Raw genomic sequence first — 15336 nt, 5'->3', positions numbered from 1 at the left:
CAGAAAGGGAGACCGAGAGAAAAACAGAGAAAGAGAAAGAACAGACATAAATAAAGTTAGCTCTTAAAAAAAAGAAGATATTTTGCCCCCCTTTCCATTAAATCAAATCATGTCTCAAGACGGTCACTGCATTTATTTTGTTGGGCAAAGAACATGATCTAACAAAGCTAAAAATTCACAGATTTTTAAACTTTTACATTTACATTTATGGCACTTGGCAGATGCTCTTACCCAGAGTGACATACAATTTGATCATTTATACACAGATTGGCAACGGCAGCGTTAGGAGTCTTGCCCAAGGACTCATTGGTATAGTGTAGGGTGCTTTCCCAGGTGGGGTACTGAAGCGTAGAAGGCAGAGGTGTTACCCACTACACTATACCAACCACACTACTAACTGAGCAAGACAAATGCAGAGGAATATAATTTAGTAGGGGTTTATTGTTCCTCTGATGCAAGAAATCAACACTAAGTATGTGAAATCCATTTTCAATGTATGTGGACACTTGGAAATTCTTGTGGTGTTTCTTTTATACAGTGATAAACACAGCAGCACACAGAAAGCTCCAATTTCACATGCTTATTCATTTTACTGTGACCAACTTGGCAACTTATCTAAGGGCAGAGGACTTAAAGTGAACAAGTCTTTGCATGTATCATATTTTTTAAACAACTTATAAAATAGTTCAAACAATACTTTAGGACAATTTACATAAATTTAGTCATACCTTTCTAAAATCCAGTGATAAAGACAGTTTTCTATCTTCTGCTTGAGGACCACTACAGAAAGGTCAGGCAAGGTTAATCCCACAGTTAGTAAAGATCACAAAAATGATTTCAAATGAATAAAATCCATTTTTTTACACAGAACCATAAAATTGCAAATGTAAAAGTCAGTAACCTTGAAGTGCTGTCTGTCAGCACATTCTCATTCACGTCAAAGTCCTCAGTCTGAAAAGAACAGCAGAAGTCAATTTACATGATCACTTGCATATATGATATTTTAGACTACTCTAGCTGTCATATTAGATGTATCAGTCCAGAGCCACTTTTCTAGAGTCACTATATTAAAGTGCTATTTTGGAGTTGTTTCTTCAGATGTAATCAAACTTAGAAATCTGTCACCCTTTACTTTTTCACACGCTCATGTGACTCGCTCATGAGGACCACAAAACAATGCGTTTGCATTAAAGCATGTACTGTAGAGCCACTGCAGAATGACCCCATTTACATGTTAAAGTGTCTGTTTTTTTCTCACCTCTCCTGGCAGTGAAGGGATGCCAGTGGGTCGTCTTTCTTTCCTTCCTCTACGGCGGTCCCTCATTCCAAGTTTGTCTCCCTCTGCTGTCCCTGTTTGCTTCACAGGGTCTGTGTCTGCAGAGAAATACTCAATGACTGAAGTTATGCTCAACTGAAACCATTCGCATATAGGTACAGAAACATAAGGACAGCTATAAGGATGAGAGGTTGAAAAATGGTCATGTAAAACTTATTTACTGTTTTTGGTGCACAAAACTACATGAACGTTATAAGTGGACCCAAGGAGAAAAATGAAATATAAGAAAAAATAGGTACGTACAGTCATATATGTAAAAGACCTCTGTTCTTGACTGGCCTGTATTATGCCTCATTCAAAAAGACATTTGCGCTGTAACATTCCTTAAAATGTGAATGTCAAAAGGAGAAGCTAAACTGCTTAATGCTGATTAGGTTTATGTATATAAATGTGTTTGTTTTCATGATATCACAAGAACAGTAAACAAGAAATGTTTTTGCAGCTAATTTATATACATGGATTGCACAGACTGGGAAGAGAATGGTATATTCTGAAATTTACCTACATCATTTTTTAAAAGATATTTATCATTACAGAAGCTCAGTGCAATTATATAATCAAGCAACTATGAGCATTTATGAAGAAACAAAAGCTTTTCTGCATTTAACAGGGAATGCTGAACATTTCATGGATGCACATTTTTACACTACATTGTTGAAACTGATGAGCTAATTAAACATGATTTTTGTGATTATTACATGATAGGACTGTTAAAAACTGCACCACGCTTTAAAGCTTTCAGTTTCCACTGGCAAGACCTTGCAACAAAAATAGCAGTCTTTCTATTTAAGCGCAAAGCCACAGCTAGTCTGCACAGGCGTCTGAAACTGCAGCTCTGACAGCTGAATGGCTTATTCAGTTTCAATCTGTATCTGCATATAAAACAAACTGACATTCATTTTCACAGATGACTTCAAATTCTGGTGTCCATTCAAGTTCCTACAATCCCAATGCACTTCAAGTCATTTTGAGGCTGCCTATAGATGGCGGAATGTTTTCTGCCATTATAGGACAGTTTTGCTTGCATTTGCTATTTAAAAATATTTAACTCATAAATAAATATTCACTGGCACTGGCACTATTCTTCACATTACTGTCACTGATGTTTGTTTAAAGATGCTAAGAAACAAATGGCAAGTGCCTCATCATGACTGCAGTGAAGAAACATGATGCTGTGTCACTTTGCTTGCTGTCTGTGGTGTTCTAGGCACTTGCTAATGTTCACATAGTCTGGGTAAAAGAATGATACTTGCTCCTTGTCCCCTTTGCAAAATTTGTTACGAGAGGTTTGTAGAATACGCTTTGTCATCCAGGTGACAAAGTCAAGTGACTTCCAGGACTGGAGCCTTGCACAAAAATGTGTTTTCAATGAAAGCTGTGCATATTCATAGCTGATTTAATTTGTATATTTCATTACCTCTCTCTGCCGGCGTTAACGTGACAACAGGGCTCACAGGCTGAAGATTGCTCTGAGGCTCAGTGTTCCTGCTCACAGTTCGCTCAGCCTCCTTAAGGTCAGTCAGGGTCACACCCTGTCAATCAAAATACCAGAACAATGAGACTAACAATGCCCAGCACATCTCACAACTGGTTCATTTTTTCTAACCAAGACAAAAACTTATTAGACTTATTAGACAAGCAGTAATGACTACTGTCACAACAAATCTGCATAATCATAAGAAGCTTTAAAATATATATATATATATATATATATATATATATATATAGTGCAGCAAAACTGACAGGCAAATATAAGGTCACACATATAAGGCTGGACACCAAATATTTCAGGAAGTTATCACATTAAGGTTGGTGACCCATATTTAATTGGTTTCCTCTGTTTTTTTTCTCAGACTGAACTTTCTGAAGTCTTTACTCTGAGTCAAGTCGTGAATCAGTCAACATGCGACTCGAATACACATACATCACTAGGTACTGCACAACAACACAGAGCTGTAGAGCAAGAGCACAATTTAAACAGGAGAGGTGTGCGCTTACTTGAGTGGACCGTCGTGATTGACGCATGAGACGAGAGCGAGCTTTTCTCTGAGATTCTGACTCCTCATCTCTAACTGGAGCCTGGAACCTGGAGAGAAAGATAGATAGAGAGAGTGAGAGAGAGACAGAAATTAGACTGGGAAACTCATTTTTCTCTTAGTTAGAGGGGACTTCCACAGATTTTTTATGTTTTGTGATCATTTTGAAAAGATTTAGGGTTAAAATGCGTTTGTAAATCCGGTGATGGGGAATTACACGCAAGGTGTAAATAATAGGAAAAATAATATCAAAGGAAACATTTTATTACCACTATTTTACCATCATCAGCATTACATTTAACTACTCAGAAGATATATGTAGGTTCACTGGTAGTTATAGAGGTAAATTAAATGGCTATATTTGTGTTGTAGATATCACAACCGCTGGTTTCTATCACCACCATTGTAAAGCAATCAGTTGTTAAGTTTTCCTACAATTAACTACAATTCAAACCCGTTTAGCGCCGTCTAGCGGGGCAGTCGTGGGCTGGAGGTTAGGGAGCTGGCCCTGTGACTGGAAGGTTGCCAGTTCGATCCCCAGGGCCGACAGTTCATGACTGAGGTGTCCTTGAGCAAGACACCTAACCCCCAACTGCTCCCCAGGCGCCGTGGATAGGGCTGCCCACCGCTCCGGGCAAGTGTGCTCACTGCCCCCTAGTGTGTGTGTTCACTAGTGTATATGTGGTGTTTCACTTCACGGATGGGTTAAATGCGGAGGTGGAATTTCCCCAGGTGTGGGATCAAAAAAGTATCACTTAATAAACTTAATTAAGACCACTCTGAATGACTTTGTTTACATCTCAGCAACTGAATGGCACAGAAAATTTGAAAGGTGATTATAAAAGCTGCAGTGTGTGTTAAAATTAAAGTTTTACCACCAGGATGTGACAAAGCAATGTGAGTTCAAGTCCCGCTCAGGTTAATTTCCTGCTATAAGAAGCTATGTTAACAGCTGCTGAGCTGTAGGGGGCGCTCTTACTTCCTTCCATCACCAGAGGCACTGCTGGGGCTTTCCCCGGCCGAGTCGCGTCTCTGCAGAGTGGGAGGAACGCGTGCAGTGCGGCTCTCTCGCTCCTGCTCTTTCTCCTCCGCTTCTTTCTCTTCAGGAGTCTGCAGGGGATGAAGACACATACACACAGAACATTAGGAAGACTGTGACTGTTGCATAGTGTCAACAATTGCACTTAAGTTGAGAAAACCTCACAACCTTGAAAAAAAAGGACAGATGCTGTAGCAATGTTACAGTCTCGCATGTGCAAACAGGAAATGTAAGCTTTGGTATTCACTTTAAAACATTTTCACACATAATGCAGTGAATGTGGTATCTGACCTTGTCAGCAGGGCTGACTGTAGAGGTAGTGACACTTTCTGTATCTGGACTTGACACTGTGGAACTCTCTACAGCAAAGACAAAGAGGGCAATACATTAAAAACACTTATGGACAATTATAGTATGCTAATGCACAACTGTGTGGGCGAGAGAGCTTTACCAGGACTGCTCTCTCTCTCCTCGCTCAACTCCAGCCCTCCAGAAACCCCCCTCTCCTTCGACTGATCCTGTACACTCATCTTTTCTCGGCTGCTCATCCTACACACTGAACTCCTGAGAGGCACAGAGCGAGCCAAATTCATGAGGATTTTTTATTGCATGGTACAGAAACATCACATCTAACTACAATACACTGTAATATTTAATTTCTTTCTAATAATACATTAAATACATTTCTGAACAAGTATGACAGTAGAGAGAAAGAAAGAGAGAGAGACAAACAGTATGAAATGAAAGCTGTACCATCAGTTATCAAACAGAACCTGCACAAAGACCACAAAAGAAGCATACACAGACATACGTAAATAGAAAATATAGCCTGACGCCAATTTCTTACCTGCGTCTTTTGTTTGCAGCATTGCCGTTACCAGCTGCTTGTGCATTCTGTTTATCGTTAATGGCCTGTTCAGTTCGCCACTGTAAAGCAACAACAAAGAACTCACAATACACACATGCAAAATGCTAATAATGACTAACACCCCCTAGTGGCTATTCCACCAGCAGACAGGAAATCAATATCTTTGGTTCAATGGTAATGAAATTAAGAAACAGGGATTTGTTTCCTTTGGTCAATACAAATCATGCAAACAGTTTGGGCAGCAGAAAAATAGTGAAAATGTCAGCTATATGGAGGTAATTTGGGGTTTCTGTGAGGGACTTTAGACAAATGATTTATAATCAAATGTTCATTCTACGTATTATGAGGGGTTCAAATGCTTAAGAACTTCACTACCACTTAAAAAAACATGACATCCTGCTTAATATGCAGAATACAACAAAACAGCACAAGCAGAAAGGAAAGTCCCTGCGAGTGCGCTGACGCAATCAGTATCCTCAGTTTTTGAAATGAAAAATTCACAAGCAACAGAGCAAAAACGTAAATTATAGCTAAACAATAAAGGAAGTTGATGCCTTGAATGACCAACTGTTTCCTCAAGTACGTTTTATTTCATCACACTTTTACTGTAGCCCTGTGGTTTTCAAACTAGGAGCTGTAGGGGAGTGGAGTGCTAAAGGGGCCGCAAAAAAAGGAAGTTGTTTGTTTTCTTGGTAAGTTTTAATTTTGTTCAGTTTAGTAAATTTACTTTGACCAGATCTAAAAGTGGTACTTGTTTAAAAGTTATAAATGTTATTTACCTTCAATAAAATGAAATATGTGCCAACTACTCACAATTTACAGCCATACCATGCCCACTTAGCAAGTTATCTGTAGGGTTCAAGCCTTATACAAGCAAACTACTGATAGCTGCTGAGAAAGCCAGTAAAATGGTCCTGGTAAAACGTGGTCCACATACTTACGTGAAAGTTGTCATATAGGACCAAAGTGCAACTCACTATAAACAAAGGTGGACTTACACTAAAAATGTTAAAGAACTACTGCTGTAACCTACATAACACAATCATTTTAGTACATTTACTTTTGGCCAGGAATTTTCTTTGTGGGGCATCACCAGCTAATACTTTAGTAGCAAAGCAACATGAATTGTTTTGCATGATGTACATAATGAAATCCTGTTTTTGTTTTCTTTTTCTGGGTGTCTTGTTTATTTGTTTAGATTTGAGCGATGTTGCTGGTGTGTGTGTGTGTGTGTGTGTGTGTGTGTGTGTGTGTGTGTGCGTGTGTGCGTGTGTGCAGTCTTACGTTAGCTTGTCTCAGAAGTAACTCCTCCAGTAAGGCAACCAGACTTTCATCAGCCACATCAAATGGAGTCTGACCCTACAACATACATACACATACTTAGAGTTGACAATAACCAAAAGTGACTGCTATCACATTCAGTACAATAATCCATACAGGATAATTAAACAGACTTCTAAGGGAACTAATCCCAACTGCATACAGAAAGTGACTCAATTGATGATTACATCAGGTAATTTTCTCATATTATGAGACTGGTGTGACAGGTGATGGAGTTTAAACACATCCTGACAGACAAAATTTGCAGCATCTGTCCTGCACACTGACAATATGACAGTGTAAACCTGTCTAGGATTTGAACTGTGGGCATAGTTAACAACCCACATACAACAAGACTGAAAGTAACAGTTTGATTCAGAATCAGCTGTCCATGTGTTCTGAGTTTCTCTTTTTAAACTAACTAAAGTAACTAAAACTAAACTAAGTAACTAAAATAAAAAAGTAACTTTAAAATTCTTAATAAATCTTAATAAAGTTTTAAAAAGTATGTTTCCCTCCCCAGTCCATACTGCAAAAACAGCCCATTTTGAAATGATTGTGGTTGTGATGTGACAAATATGAACACATTTACATCAATTAGCTCATTAAACCTGCAAAACTTCAGCTGTGCCCATTCACATTTAAGTCTGGGCTGCTTTTTGAATGACTACTTAATCACAACTGAGATCATTCATATTTTTAAATATATATATATATATATATATATATATATATATATATATATATATATATATATATATATCGGTCTTAAAGGCACAGTAACAATAACTATTCGGTTTAATTCTATGGGATAAGGAGAAGTTAGAAAAAGTAAAATATCTGAGAATGTTAAATATTAATAATACTATTCTCCTGCTTTTTTCTCTTCATTTATTCAATTAGTGTACGTCTATACCATTACAACAAAGCTTTATGACAGAAAGAAATGTTTTTTTTTAATTTTTTTTATTATTGTATTTTATTTTTTCTCTCCAAGGTCCACTTATAAAGTGTAGTGGTTGTACTTACAAATAAGGGTCATAATAAATTTTTACATGGTCCTTTCCTAACCTCTCTTTATGCCTTAAAATTACTGGATGCTTTTGGTAATGTGCCTTTAAGACTGATATATGTAAATGACCCCGTATTGTGCCTTACCACTCCTTTTAACTTCAGCACGAATGGATGGAGCTGTATGCAGTACACTAAAGAAACAGGGGCTGCTTAGTTTACATATATGGACTGTAGGACTATAGGACTTTAATGAATGTTTACACACGATCTCAAACACCTCCCAAAAAAGCAAAGGAAATTCGATTTTCCAAAATATGGGCCCTTAAAGATGTACAAGAATGTATCTTAAAGATGTAAATGGATGCATCCCAACAGCTGTGGCAAAGATGGGTAATTACACTCTCATACTCTTGTGCAAATCTCTGCACAAGTGCACTATTTTCTACACAATTAGGGTACACATATACCTCGCTCCCAGTTCCCACTCATGTGGTTACTCATCACAAAGAGAAGCTCTGTGCATGTGTGTCTGCAAGTGTAGTCTGCATTAGCCTAAGTGTGGTGAACTCTTTGGTATAGAAGGGCACCTACACACATCCGCTCTACTGCTGCTCACTTGCACAAGGTGCTGTGCTCCAAACCCACTCAACCTGCTTTAGCAGAGCTGAATAATATTAGCTTCACGTATAGTGAACTCTGTACAGATAACTTTACTGGCTTAGAAAAACATGTTGGAGTTTTCACTCCTCCTTCAGTCTGCCCTTTCGTTTCTTCCTCTTCATTCTTCTCCTTCTACAGTACTGTACAAAAGTTAGAGACCACCCTTTCATTTATTTACATTACAGTCAAAATGGCCATTAACTACACCAAACATTTATTTAATATTAATTAAAATAAATCAGCATTTTGTCTTTATTAGTGGTCCAATTCTTTTCATAAAACTTGCTTTCAGTTTTCAAAGAAATCTGCAGAGATATTGTTCTACGCTCACAAATTGGTTTTGCATTTTCTGCTGCTCACAATCCAAGCAAACTCAAAGACGTTCAGTGATGTTGAGGTCTCGACTCTTTGTTGGATACTCCATTGTTCTGAGAACACCAGCAACTTCTTTATTTGATGTGTCTCTTTTTTTTGAAGTGAGGCTTCTTGAACAGCTGTACATCCTTTCTGACCCATAGCGCTGAATTGTCTTTTTACAGTGGACTTTTTCAGATCTGAAGCAGCTGAATTTTCCCCTTTCTCTCTAAGATAAAAGGTTATTAAGTGCTGTTTATCTAAATGGGGACAGTTTTGTTGGTCTACCAGGTCTTGCAGATGGTTGTTAGGAGTTTCGTTTTCTCTGTAGCTTTTTATCAGTTCATGAAGTCCAGTTTTAGAAACACCTGTTTTTTTTTTTTTGGCTTGTTTGTTTTTTTCTTATTTTCTCTTTCATAAGTCTTATGTCTAATCTACTCAAAAATATCTTCTGAAAATGAAAAACTGAAAGATGTCTCTGACTTTTGCACTGTCCATGTCTGTCTAGTCTGAATGCCTCACCTCACTTCTCTGCCTTCAATTTCTTGCTCTTTTTCTATCCATTTAGATAAATGATTTTTCTCCCCATTATTCAGTTGGTCTAGTCTTACACCATAACAACAAAGCTTTATAACACAGAAAATAAAGTTTAAATAAACTTAACATCCAGAGTGCCTACTATTTCAATGCAAGTAAGTTGTGAAACTCATTGCAAATTTACAGTACACTATGCACCGTACTACTTATCATTTAACTTGCTGCTGTTTTAAAAATATTGAATAAAATCTGTATATTTTGGTGACAATTTAATGTGCAAGTCTATATTGTACAGGTTACAAAAATGATTAACATGGCAACAGATTCTTTTGATTGGTCACTATCCCTTTGCTTCATTACCTCAAACCGTCTCCAAATATTACATGATAGTATCTGGGTGGGGTTATGTTGCCTTATTCCACATTATTTTAAAATAATCAAAATTTAAAAGTTTAGTTTGCTGATGGTCATCAATTAACAGAATGCGGTACTTGATTTTCAGGCCATTATTTAATAAATGTCAGACCATCTATAACAATAAATATTCGATAAATGTTAAACAGTGCTGCTAATTAGGAGAACATTAGCTTAACTAACATGATAACAGCTATGGAGTTTGTTTCTGGCTAAATAAAACATAATAAAGCTTGATAAAATTTTAGATCAAAATGATTTAAATCTGAGGGAAGTCAAGCCACTGGCATTGAATAGACATAAAGGCAAAACCTGTTCTGAGGTGTTTGGATCTGTAGCTTGATCTGCCAACCCAATGTTAGAATAATTGATAGGCTACAAACCTAAACAGTGCCACACTGCTGAAACAACTGTAGATAATAAGAACTAATTTGTGTGAAATGGAATGACAGGTGTTAGAGTGACAGAAAGCCAAAACCAAACCTGTTATGTGATGTTTGTAGCTCTTAGACAGCACTGAGTTTTTCTCCGTGTCCACAGGTAAAATGTGTTTATTTACCCATTCAGACATGAAAGAAAACTGGACTTTTTTTTTTTTTAACTGTGGTATAATTTTTTAATAATTAATAACGTATTATCATTATATATGCAACTCTAATAGTATAATTATTTTGTATTATATTTATTGAATTATATATAATTCTCTTTCTGTACAGCTCCTCACTCTCTAGTTCTCTCTCTTGCTCACCCCGTTGCTGTGGGCCTCCATGTCACAGAGTTGTTCTGCAAGGATGCTGCAGGCCTCTCTCTGGCCCCAGTGTGATGCAGCGTGAAGTGGAGTCCACCCGTCCCAGTCTTTAGCAGATACATCTAGCCCACACTGACACAGCAACCTGACCCAGAGAGAGAAAACAGAAAGATGGTGCTGAGTGGGAGAGTGAAAAAAATCTTTAAACATCACATTACAGCTAAACATAAATTGTAAAATTGTTAAATTCTAGCGTATTAATCATTTTAATGTATTTTTTCGGCAAATTTGAGTGCACAATTTCAATTAAATTGCTTAACATTCACATACAAATAAATACTGCTATCTCATGGACATTACATCACTAATACAATATTTAATATGCAGCACTGTATGTATAAATATTGTGCTAAAATTATCACTGAAAACAGTGTGTAAATATCAGTTCATGGGTATGGACGATGAACTGCCCTGCACTAGTGATATTATATTATTCCATGCTATTGCATTATGTATTCTGTAGTCTATTAGCTACTACATAATAGATTTCTCCATATGGTGGCTGTATACAGTCTACTAATAACATATAAGAATGAAAAGACAGTCATGCTGCCCTTGTTCTCTGCCCACTGATCCCAGATCTGCTTAACTCCCTTAATCAGAGGCTGAGCTTACAATGCAGTGCAGCAGAACACTGATCCTGGACCAGCAAAAGCAGCAGAAGGGCTCATTAGAGGAATGTGGCCATTTCCACAGGAAGTCTCTCACAGGAGACAGGAAATAAACAGCAGCTATTCTTAGAGAGATCAGAGAGCTGTCCTAGCACGTGCTGCCCAGGCCGTTCAGAGAGCACCCCACCCAAGACAGATCTAATAGATTAATGGCAGCTGAATAAGCCAGACTGTATTGGGGGATAACTTTGAACACTAATGTTGCTAGTAATGAAAGAATGCTGCTAGGGAGCAGGTGGCGTTGCACGAATGGGATGACGCTAACAGGTGTCTGCTGTCAGGGTTAGTAGAGAAGTAAAAATGCATCAGTCTGAAGGTGCACTGTCGCCACTGATTTTGAAAGGTTAGAATTCAATAGTTGATTAGACTAAAGTTCACTAAAGCAAATTCCTACATAAATATAGACATTCCCAGGTTTTTTTGACAATACAGTTATATTCTAATTGAAAATTTGTTAACACTTTCTCTACAAGGTTTAAACTTAAGAGTGTAATTTTCTGCACATTTTAATGCACAATTACTGTTTATTTCAACATACTGGAATTCAACAAATTGGAATAAAATAAAGCATAACATATAAAATGTGCCATAGCATTTATTTTTCCCCTCAAAATGTTAAATTCAGCTAATAAACAGGAATCAAGCCTGCAAATGTGAAGAAGTGTCTTCTCTGTTGATTTTTATTATTATTATTGTAACATCATCATATTTTCACTTAGTAAAGCACCTAAATATATGACTGTAAATAAGAACAAAAAGTATATTGTTTTATTTTCTATATTCTACTACTGTGTACATAGTCAATGTAATCTAACTGAAAAAACTGCGATCTAATAAAATCAGATATATTTTGAGATTCTATGTACCAGTTTGTCTCCTAATGAATCATAATTACACAAGACATTCACACCCTCAATGGTTAGTCATGCTAGCACTCTTTAAGCCACATTACTTGATGGCCTCCAGGTAGCCCTTGGCGGCAGCAACATGTAGGGGTGTAGCTCCAGTCCTGGGGTGCTGTAGATCGGCGGGAAGGCCATCGGTGAGCCAACTGCGAGCGTCACGCATAATCAGCTCCTCTTCTAACCGCTTAGCTGCCTCCAGGTCCACACCTGGACATCACACAAGGAATTACACAATGAATCTGAAGGTGAGTCACTCATTTTACCTCTTAATCTCTTCACACAACATGCATATTAGCAGAAAGTGGCATATCAGTAGAAAAAGCTCAATAATGGAGGAAACAAAGGCATGAATCAAATCAAATCCTGTAACAGATCTGTCGTAAAACAACTCTTACTCACACTGTGTGATGTTGTTAGCTGTATGGTTCTTCTGGTGGGGCTTTTAGAGCTATTAAGTAGTTTCAGCATGATGGCTACTTTTAGATGCTCATCTTAAGTGAAGGGCATCAATTAAACCCAATATATTTTAAAGCTTTGTAGCTTTATAGTTAAGAACTATATATAATATTATGACATATTAGGACCGATTCACTGCAAAACAGAAACATAGTGAGATATGCCACTTAAATCTTTACAATGCAACACCACCATTAGCTTGATGCTAAAGCTAAACTGAAATCCCCATAGAAGCATTAAAGATTTCTCTGAATTTCTCACACTTTTGCTTAGAAAGCATACCTGCAAATAACCAGTTTATACTTCAGCCTACGGGTCTCTCTTAAAGTAAGAAACAAAGCCTGATGGGCACTCACATTTCAATGCATTTTTACCACAATGCTTTCCTTGGCTTCCTTCATATATTTTTCAGTACAGTATTTTGGACTCTTTGTAAGGCTCCATGTAGTATGTCACTGTTCAGCAGTTTTTTTGTTTGACTTACTTAAAAATACTGGATTCATTCACAAAATTATCAGTAGATTACTGGTTAGTAATGCACTCAATAGTGACGGTTCTACAATACAGCACATCTGTATCAGGATCGCCCTAAGTTTCAAGACTGATTAGGGAAAAGAAAAAGTGATTTTCTATTATCCACAGACATTAGTTTCATATTATTTACTGAATAATAAACTTTACGATGGAATAACAGACTTGCAGTTTAGAAAAAACAGGAAAAAATCCAAAGAAATCACTAATCCTGTTTCTAAATGTAATTTCTGTTGCTTCATCACATATTATGTAACTTTTTTAGTGATGAGCATTTATATGTACCTAAGCAGGGGTGAACAGGTTTGAGAGCTGGGTGTTGCAAACAGTTGCATAAAAATGTCCACTGCACTCATTCTTCCTCCTAAATGACTAACAAGCACGTGACTAGAGAAATCCTGGAGGAGTGACAGCTGGGCTGTTGTGTTGCATCACATCACCCATTTATTCCTCTGCATGGCAGCGTGAGTGGGAGACATTTTACTGAGATAAATAATAAACTTCTCTGTCTTTCTGTCTTGCTCTTTGTCTTTCTGTGTCTATTTCTATGTCTCTCTCTCTCTTTCTCTCTCTCTCTCTCTGAGCGATGACTCACCCTGTTTTTGAGTGTGTTCCTGTAGTAGTGCCTCCATGGCCTCATCCTCAGCGATGTCTAATGGAGAGTCACCATCACAGTTCACTAAGCACAAAGATGCTCCCTGCTTCAGCAAGTACCTAATGCACAATACACATATACATGCAGTTAAAAATAAAACAGTGGCTATGCATACTATTCCAGTCTGTCTCTTGGTACTAGGAATGCATGTGGTCCGATTCATATCAGAATTGGTGGATAACTTAATATTTAGGTCTGACCGATAAAAAAAATATTTGATGATGTACAGCATTTGCAACCCTTTTTCAAATAAAAGCAGTATTTACTGAAAATCCAGATCTATTAAGTCCCTGTTTTTACATTTTATTTCAATATTACAACATTTTATATTAATCTGAGCCTCTGAATTTAATACGGCCAGGCATCAAAAACATATTTAACCATCTGGAGCAAATAAATGACTTTTAATACTCTTAAAAACAGCTTATTTTGAATGAAGTGTAATAAATATTAATAAAACAAGTCTGTTATAAGAGCAGAACCTCCCTCCTCTGAAAATACTGCTTCCTCTTTACCTCAGAATCAAGAACAGAGAGGAAAAGCATAAACTCATAAGCCAATATTAGCTTGGGGCTAATATATTAGCTCATGCATTTCCATTGAAGCACAGCACTTTTTATAATGCTGAATGCTATAATAAACTGAAAACGGAAACATCAACTCAATACATATTCTACTCTACTCTATATTGAACCAATTTATGTGAACTGTTATACCCTTAATTAAACATGCATTCATTGGCATCAACAGATACGTACATAAAAAATACTGGCTATTGGCATTGGCTCAGAATTTCTGTATAAGTGCGTTCTTAGTTATTACATATTCATGCTTTGGTTATGAAACATTCACACTAAAAGAAGAGAAATAAAGACTACATTAATTGTACTAATATACAAAACTTATGCCTCTTAGTATGAATACAGTGGCAAAAATTTCCAGAATAAAAAGAATTTGTTATTTATGTATATCAAGTTAATACATGAATCTTCTAAATGTAATAAACCAATGTCGATCACACTAATAAAACAGCGGAAACTTTATATTTAGCTTCGCGGATGTTGACATGACACTGTGAACACAAATCATCCATAGATTAAATGGGTCACTACATTATACGAAAAACTGCTGCTACACACAGTTGCATTTATAAATTTTGGATTTTTCCAAAAAACTGCGTACTCTTCATACTTGAACATGTAAAGTGAAGTACATACTCCGTGATTTCCCTGTTCCCACAGGAAGCGGCCACATGTAGCGGGGTCCAGCCCTCATTGTCCACCTGGTTCACGTTAGCGCCCTGAGAGAGCAGGAAGGACACCACGTCCATATTGCCATCGATGCACGCCTGAGGGACACACATAACATTCTTATTAAAGCAGGTGCATTTTAAAACACTTCAGTTCATAGGTGAATAATGTGACATGGTTAAAGACTGGCCTACATTATTTTGATCATACACATTCACTCTTGTTAAGTAATACAAATACACTGATTCATCAAGGCACCGATTCATTCAGGAAACTGTGATTGGTAAGGATGCTCACAGCACATATACCAGTGTTGCAAAGACCATAATTGTGAAGATTAACAAGTGACACATTGCATAGCCCTAGCTTTCGTGAGTTGAATTGTGCAGGTTAGAATTTGAAAAATCCTAAAATAAATTATGCAGTGTGGTGGTATTCAAGAGCAGCACTGGAAAGAAATGAATTAGGAAAGTCTTTTCTGT

The 15336-nt window shown here is 37.1% G+C and overlaps 1 protein-coding gene across 1 annotated transcript in view; it reads right to left on the bottom strand.

Moving 5' to 3' along the window:
* The window catches only part of ppp1r12c (protein phosphatase 1, regulatory subunit 12C), a 30580-nt gene that overhangs the window by 3967 nt on the left and 11277 nt on the right, over positions 1-15336 (bottom strand). Inside the window, exons 3-16 of the mRNA XM_017692982.2 lie at positions 14822-14952; positions 13545-13663; positions 12010-12169; positions 10327-10471; positions 6564-6638; positions 5259-5338; positions 4863-4975; positions 4703-4770; positions 4352-4482; positions 3335-3422; positions 2754-2868; positions 1259-1374; positions 902-951; positions 729-780 (exon numbers count right to left, since the gene is read on the bottom strand). Coding sequence (XP_017548471.1) covers positions 729-780; positions 902-951; positions 1259-1374; positions 2754-2868; positions 3335-3422; positions 4352-4482; positions 4703-4770; positions 4863-4975; positions 5259-5338; positions 6564-6638; positions 10327-10471; positions 12010-12169; positions 13545-13663; positions 14822-14952 — 1443 coding nt within the window. The remainder of the gene's footprint in view (positions 1-728; positions 781-901; positions 952-1258; positions 1375-2753; positions 2869-3334; positions 3423-4351; positions 4483-4702; positions 4771-4862; positions 4976-5258; positions 5339-6563; positions 6639-10326; positions 10472-12009; positions 12170-13544; positions 13664-14821; positions 14953-15336) is intronic.

Source organism: Pygocentrus nattereri, chromosome 30, assembly GCF_015220715.1.
Source record: "Pygocentrus nattereri isolate fPygNat1 chromosome 30, fPygNat1.pri, whole genome shotgun sequence".
NCBI lineage: Eukaryota > Metazoa > Chordata > Actinopteri > Characiformes > Serrasalmidae > Pygocentrus > Pygocentrus nattereri.
This window is presented reverse-complemented; position numbering and strand designations above follow the sequence as displayed.